General features: G+C 47.2%; 1 protein-coding gene across 1 annotated transcript; it reads right to left on the reverse strand.

Moving 5' to 3' along the window:
* Positions 1-265: 265 nt before the first annotated feature.
* LOC117059393 (la-related protein 6-like) lies at positions 266-7,614 on the reverse strand. Its single transcript, XM_033171099.1, has 4 exons — positions 7,401-7,614; positions 4,977-5,147; positions 3,660-3,873; positions 266-1,396 (listed from the first exon to the last, which is right to left on the reverse strand). Exons 2-4 carry the CDS (start codon positions 5,135-5,137, stop codon positions 275-277), a joined length of 1,497 nt encoding a protein of 498 aa, XP_033026990.1. The 5' UTR covers positions 5,138-5,147; positions 7,401-7,614; the 3' UTR covers positions 266-274.
* Positions 7,615-7,946: the final 332 nt, after the last annotated feature.

Consider the following 7,946-nt stretch of genomic DNA (forward strand, 5'->3'; position numbering starts at 1 on the left):
GGGAGAGAGAGAGAGAGAGAGAGAGAGCGTCCAAAAAGGCCGAAAAAGGAGGAGGAAAACCAAGCTGGGGGAGATTAAGAAGAAGTCTACATGGTGTCTGTACAAGCAGCCTCTCAGCGCTCTCTGCCAGACAGTTCTCCACAGCCCTACAGTGCAGACAGATTCTCGGGTCCCTCGCCTTTGACCCCCCCCCCCAGCCCAGAAATGCTTCATGCTCCCCCCTCCAGTTAGCCTATATTAAGTTGAAACCCCCCCCAAAAAAGGCTCGTAAAGCTTAGTGCCTCAAAACAGATTTCCCCCGCCCAATCGTGTTGTAGAAGCCCCTGGTGCCATCAGGGCCTTGAGGACGCCGGATCACTTTTAGCCGGGCATGGAGCGATTCAGACACCCTTTTGGAAGCGGGTGCTGAGCTCAGGGGCTCCGGTTTCAGGGAGGGGAGCTGCTGCTGCTGCTGCTGCTGCTGCTGCTGCCTGCAGGCTGGTCCTTGCTGCTTTTGTGGCCACAGTATCCCCATGCCGAGCCTGCTCGCCTCCCAGCAGGAGTTGGGCAGCTTCTGCAACCCACAAGGGCCGTTGCTCTGCTTGGGCGCAGAGAGAGGAGGAAAGCAGAGCGGCCACGACAGCGGCTTGTGCAGGAGCGGGCGAGGGCCAGCGCAGGGCATGCTGAAGAAATTCGGCTTGAAGGCCTGGCCAGCGGAGGCGCAGAAGCCAGCGGTGGGCCAGGCTGGAGCAGAGAGGAAGTTTGGAGGCAGGATGGGGGTGGATACCGGCGTGCCGTCGGACTCGGCCGATGAGCTGTAGAAGGAGTCTTCAAAGGCAAGCTGAGGGCCTTCAGGCAACGCGCCAGTCCACATCCTTGCAGGCTTCTCGGCCTCCTCGGCCTCCTCACCGTCTTCCTGACTGGTCACGCTCTTCTTCTTGGAGCCCCTTCCCGAGAGGCTAACCACCTTGATGGCGTCCCCACCTGGGGAGGAGGCGGCGACTTGGCTGCGAACAAGCTCCTCGAAAGCCTTCCGGGTGCTTTCCAAGCTGTCGTACTCCACCACGGCGCAGCACTTGGTCAAGAGCTCCGGGTACCGCGACGAGCACTTGCTCACATCCGAAGGGAGCTTCTTGCCCGGCCGGAGGATGCGGATGGAGGCGATTTCGCCAAAGGGGCTGAACAGCTTGGTGATGTTGTTGAGGAAGCTCATCTGGAACTGGAGAGAGCTGTGGGTAGCCGGCTCGTACGGAAGGACGTTCCAGGCCAGGAGCATCTTGCTCGAAGGGATGTTCACCAGATGTTCGGGGACGGGGGTCTTCCTGCGCACCTTCGTCCCTTCCTCGTTGACCTCCAGCAGCTCTGAAAACTGCAGTGCGTAAAGGGTCACCCGCCAATCTCTGGTTAAATACTTCACCTGGTTATAAAAGAGGGGAAAGCAGAAGAGAAAGAGAGAGGCAGTTTTGCATGCTTCTCTTTAAAATAATAAATTTATTAATTATTATTATTTATTTGATTGACTGCTTGAATTTATGTACTGCTTTATACCCAGAGGTCTCGGGTCAGTTCACAGAATGAAATCAAAATATAAAACCACAAAATGCATCATCAAAATAAGAACTGCCCAATAATGCCCCTTCCTCAAATAGCAAAGTTTTTAATGTTTGATGTCTTACTGTGTTTATTTGCGCGGACAGGCAGAGACCCCCCAAACCCCAGGCAACCCCCGGGTGGAATAAGGAAATCTGACAACGTTCCCTGTAACTTCATTTCTCACAACAAAATAATATTAAAAAATTCCTTCCAGTAGCACCTTAGATACCAACTAAGTTTGTTCTTGGTATGAGCTTTCGTGTGCATGCACACTTCTTCAGATACACTGAAACGGAAGTCACCAGACCCTTAAATATAGAGAGGGAGTGGGGAGGGGTATTACTCAGAAGGGTGGTGGGAATGGGTGATCAGCTGATAGGTGTGGAAAACCTGTTGACAACTGCAATTGGTCTTACAGGGAAAGGCAAGGGGTGAGATGGCTAAAGATAGCTTTGTCATGTATAATGAGATAAGAATCCAATGTCTTTGTTCAGACCAGGTCTCTCCATGGTTTTAAGTTTGGTGATTAGTTGCAATTCAGCCACTTCTCTTTCCAGTCTATTTCTGAAATTCCTTTGTATTAAGACAGCTACTTTGAGATCTTTTATAGAATGTCCTGGGAGATTGAAGTGTTCTCCTACTGGTTTCTCTGTCTTGTGATTCCCGATATCAGATTTTCCTGATATCAGATTCATTTCTCACAGTGAGGGATGGAGCTGTGCAAATATTATTATCATTTGCACAGCTCCATCTTCCTCAGGCACAACTTGCTAAACATGTGATCACTGCCACAGAGCTATGCATCGGACACAGAGTCAGACCATTAGTCCTTCTAGCTTAGCATTGTCTGTACTGAGCTGCTATGGCTCTCCAGAGATTCAGAACAAGAGTCTTTCCCCTTGGAAATGCAAGGGATTGAAACTTGGATCACTGGCATGCAAAGCGGTCGCTCGGCCACTAAGCTACAGCCCCCTTCCCCCAAACTTCAGAGGTCACGGTTTTGACCTTGGGATCCAAACACATGCAAAAAATGGAAACGGCAAGAAATACTAAAGAAAGTAGAGTGGCAGGTGAAGATGATGGACTTTGCGGAACTGGCGAAGCTGACCGGAAAAAATCTGAAACCAAGGCGATCAGACTTTCCAAAAAGACTGGAGTAAATTTATACAATACTTGAAGGACCATTGCAAGCATTTCACAAAACTAGCAGGGTTGTAAGAAGACTTGCAATGATAATTGTCACTGCCCTGTTATTTTAAAAAATGTGATATTCTGAATGAGTGAAACATAAAATGGAAAATGTATAAATACAATGATATACAGTGGACGCTTGGGTAGTGAACGCGATCCGTACGGGAGGTGCATTCGCAACCCGCAGCGTTCGCAACCTGCGACGCTGCGTCTGCGCATGCGTGTGACACAATTCGGTGTTCCTGCACATGCGCGAGCGCCAAAACCCGGAAGTAACCCATTCCGGAAATTCCGGGTTCGGCGCAGTGCGCAACCCGAAATCATGCAACCTGAAGGAGCCATAACCCAAATTATGACTGTACAAATGAATTTTGAAAACCATGAGGCGGGAGGGAGGGAGGGAAGTCGACAGGCTCATATGAGCAAAAGAAGTAAAGTGGATAATGAAGATGTGTTTAAATATTATAAAATGGGAAATTAATAAAAAAGATTATTTGTGTGTGTGTGTGTGTGTGTGTGTGTGTGTGTGTGTGTATACTAGAAGGACAGATCCTGAAGTTGAGGCTCCAGTACTTTGGCCACCTCATGAGAAGAGAAGACTCCCTGGAAAAGACCCTGATGTTGGGAAAGATGGAGGGCACAAGGAGAAGGGGGCGACAGAGGATGAGATGGTTGGACAGTGTTCTCGAAGCTACTAACATGAGTTTGGCCAAACTGCGAGAGGCAGTGAAGGATAGGCGTGCCTGGCGTGCTCTGGTCCATGGGGTCACGAAGAGTCGGACACGACTGAACGACTGAACAACAACAATATATATTTAAATGCATGCCGCTCCGCCCTCCTTTGGGAAGGGGAGGCGGGCACCACCACGAACGCTTTCCAAGTGCCGCTGCCCTACCTTTTTGAAAGACGTCAGGAGCTTAATGCTGACGTAGCCCAGGCGGTTCTTCTGCACGTGCTTCAGGAGGAAGGCATCCTTCGACAGGTTCTCGTCAGAGAGGTAGAACTCCACCTGCGAGACGATCCTCCGGATCAGCTGCAAGTCGGGCGTGGGGCAGTGGCTGCTCTCAAACAGGTCCAGGCCAAGGAGGTCGCTCAGGTCGTAGGGGCTGCTAGCAGGAGGAGAGCGAAAGGGCGTGTGGGGCGGGCGGGGGGACACCACACACAGAATTACTGCCAGCAGGTGAAAAGCGTGAACAGATTCACATCGCTTCAGTCATAAGAGTAGAAGATACCTGGCAGATCAGACCTATGTCCAGCATTCTTTGTCCGGGGTGGTGTGGTGTTGTTGGTATTTGATTTCTTTTCATTATATTATTATTATTATTATTATTATTATTATTATTATTATTATTATTATTATTATTTCACTTTGACAAAGTAATAATAATAAATAAGAATAAAATGTGCATGCCACCCCCGAGACCATTCCATTGTAACTACCCAGCCCCCCCAAATTTCAACGCCTCTTGCGGTGGTTTGATGGTTTGACCCCTTTCCGTTTTAACAGTACATTCAGTTTAAATTCTACAAACACCTTCCGTATCTCCTAAAAATCGTCCCTCCTGCGTATTCCCTGTCGTACCTTAATGGCACGTGTTAATTTATCATTAATATCTATAATCCCACACCTCTTCATACCATTATTCCACTTTATATTCTGCTTGCCCCTTCCACTTCCTAGCTATAATATTTTGTGCAGCTGTCAATAAATTTGCGAGCAAGTCCTTCATAGCCTGCGAACCTTCCACCCCATCGTAAATTGATAATCATGCTGCCACCGGACTTCTGGTCAGCTTAAACCCAGCGATTTCTGTTTATCTCCTTAAACACCCTTTGCCAGAAAAATTGTACATATTTACACCCCCACCACATGTGAACATAATTCCCGGTTGGCAGTTTGAATCCCTGCGATGGAGTGAGCTCCCGTTGCTCGGTCCCAGCTCCTGCCAACCTAGCAGTTCAAAAGCCCCCCAGGCAAGTAGATAAATAGGTACCACTGTGGCGGGAAGGTAAACGGCATTTCTGTGCGCTCTGGTTTCTGTCCTGTTGCGCCAGAAGCAGTTCAGTCATGCTGGCCACATGACCCAGAAAGCTGTCTGTGGACAAACGCCGGCTCCCTCGGCCTGAAAGCGAGATGAGCGCCACAACCCCATAGTCGCCTTTGACTGGATTTAACCATCCAGGGGTCCTTTCCCTTTCCCTTTCTACTTACCCATCCAGAGTCTCTGCCAGCTCCTCTTGGGTCAGCAGAGGGAAAGACCTGTTGGTGCGAGGGAAGAAGTGGAGAGTGGAGTACGGGCCGCCCTGGACCGGAACCGGACTGCTGCGCTTCAGGTGGGAGGCCACGGCCATCTCAGGATTGCACAAGGCCATCGCGCTTCATCTGTTGAGATGGAGAAGAGGGTGGGTGGGGTGAGGAGTCACTCTCACACAACAGCACACCCCTCCAACAAGACTCCCCATGCCCAGAAGATCATGGGGAGCACCTGGAAAAACAACCAAACAGGTAGAGCATGAGACTCTTAATCTCAGGGTCATGGGTTCGAGTCCCACATTGGCCAAAACATTCCTGGTTCATGACCCTCATGGTCCCTTCTAGCTCTGCAGTCCTATGATCAAACGCTTCCTGCAAGGCTCCCACCATACGCTAGAGGCCAGGCCCTCCAGCTGTTTGGGGACTACAATTCCCACCATCCCTGACCACTGGTCCTGTTAGCTAGGGATGATGGGAGTTGTAGTCCCAAAACAGCTGGAGGGCCGAGTTTGGGGATGCCTGCTATTGGCAATATCCGTTTCAAGCCAATTCAACTCCTCGGCTTCAAGAAAGAGCAACACCATCGAAAAGCTACTTTCAGCACTGGATTGGGACGCGAATTAAGGTTTTAAAGCAACCAAACTGCTATGCATTAATATACAAATACAGACTTTAAAAAAACAACCAACTTTAAAAAACCAACCTCTTTTTTTTGAGAAGGAGATAAAGAATAAAGAGGGGATGTTTTACAATCGTGAAGGCAGTAACTGGAAAATCTTCAGACTTTCCGCACTGAGAAATGAAAACAAACTGAGAGCACCGGCTGGAAGGCTGGGAAAATAACGTCCGGCAAAGGGAGGAATAATTGAATAACGTAGATTGAGCATTTGACTATTTTGAAGAAATAATTGTATACACAACTGACAGGTGGATAACTGGAGGTCTTTATTTCTCTCTCTTTACTTTTATCTCCCTTGGGAGTTTATCATTATTCTTATATTATTGCTCCATCTATCTATCTATCTATCTATCTATCTATCTATCTATCTATCTCTCATTGTACTTTGGTAAGAACTGCACACAGAGGAAGGGAAAGGACAGTTTGGACCCCCATTTGAGAGCCTGTAAGAAGAGGGGCAATAGCCCAGGTGAGAGCTGGGAGGGCACACCTTCCTCTATAGGGGATGAAAGTTAAGATGAGGAAGGATCTTGTAGTTTCTTTTTGTTCCTTCTTCCTTTATTTCGTTTGTTTACTTCCCGTAGATTGGTTTGTTTCTTTCTTTCATTGTATTGCAAAAACTTCAAAAAAATTGCAAAAAAGAATAAGCAGCTACTTTCAGCACCTGTGCAAAGCTACAATTTTGAGGGAAGGATCTTGTAGTTTCTTTTTCTGTTCCTTCTTCCTTTATCTCGTTTCTTTACTTCCTGTAGATTGGTTTGTTTCTTTTATCATATTGTGAAAACTTGCAAAAAAAAGCAGCAGCAGCAGCTACCCGTACTTTCAGCACCTGTGCAAAGCTACAATTGTGAGGGACCTTGGGCAACAGAGGTGATAAATCAGTGACAGTTAACCCATTTCATTTCTCTATCTAAAGTCATCCTTTAATTGCTGTTCTGCCACTCTTTGCAACAATTTCAAGTTCCTAGTCCTTAACGGTCAAGGCCTCTCGTCTATGCCTCTTATTTTGCCCCCCTTCATTTCCCACAGGCCCCTCAACTTGCACACCAAGCCTCCCATCCCTCACTTCCTTTTTTCATGTATAATTTTTATTAAATTTTCTGTTTTACAATTTAGAATATTCATTTAAACAACCTTAAAATGCCAATGACTTCCGTTCTTCTCTTTCCATGGTTCATTTTGCACAGCATAAATCCCTGCATATTTTACAGAAACTACAGAATTCAGTATTCCATTATTACATCCATCAAAACATGTTTACACTGTTGAATTTAACTTAATGCTGCCAACGTTTTCAAGTATACACAATCCCCCCCATATATTCAATAAACATTTTCCTATCTTCTTTAAATGTATGTTCTTGTTCTCTTATTCTATATGACATCCCCCACTTCCCAATACTCAAGTACTGGCTGCTAGTTCTCAGAAAAGGCACTCTGCATATGCCTGAAGACACCCATGTTTCCATTTTACCCTTCTGCTTGTCTCCCTATCCTAACTGAATCAAGATAGGAGGTCAAGAATGAGTGTTGTCCTTAAGTCTCTTTCCAGGGTACCCTCCTGCTGCCAATTGGGAGACTATTTTTAAAGTGAAATAAGAAACACGAACATCCCAGAGCCAATATACTCTGGTGTCTGGCAGGCCCCCTGGAATATACATTTCAACCCTAACCCACCCTTGGTGGGTTCAAAAGAAGCTTTACCTAGATTCGAAGAACTCCTGCCGATGAGAGTCACTCCAGGAGCCTTTTGACTTCTTCGACTTTCCAAAATGGAGGTTCAGGGAAAAGGAAGGAAGGAAGGAAGGGGGGAAACGGAGACAAGGACCAAAGAGCAAAGCCTCTGTGCTGCCAGGAAGCAGGTTCTTAAGAGAGAAAGGAGCTCCATGAGGGACAGAGGGAAACATCAGGTGATGGTGCTTGAAAATTAAGGCAGCAGAGGGGAGAAGGAGGAATGGCCCAAACAGAGATCTGCAGGTGAAGTCAATCTCCATCATTAGGTTCAATAGTTAACAGCTGAAACAGGGAGCTTTGTGTGAGAGGACACAACACCAGCTTTCTCCTGTGCATGTTTACTCAGGGTCTTCTCCAGACCGATGTGGGGTTTTTGTTGCCAGCATATCACTGATGCACTCAATAATAGTGCACAAGTCGTGAATTTATTCTGCCGTGCTTCCCTAACATTTTCACACTCTGGCCACGTTCACAACAATACGTTTGAAACACTCTGATACCGTGCTTAAACAGTCG

This window comes from Lacerta agilis, chromosome 14 (genome assembly GCF_009819535.1).
Source record: "Lacerta agilis isolate rLacAgi1 chromosome 14, rLacAgi1.pri, whole genome shotgun sequence".
Lineage (NCBI taxonomy): Eukaryota > Metazoa > Chordata > Lepidosauria > Squamata > Lacertidae > Lacerta > Lacerta agilis.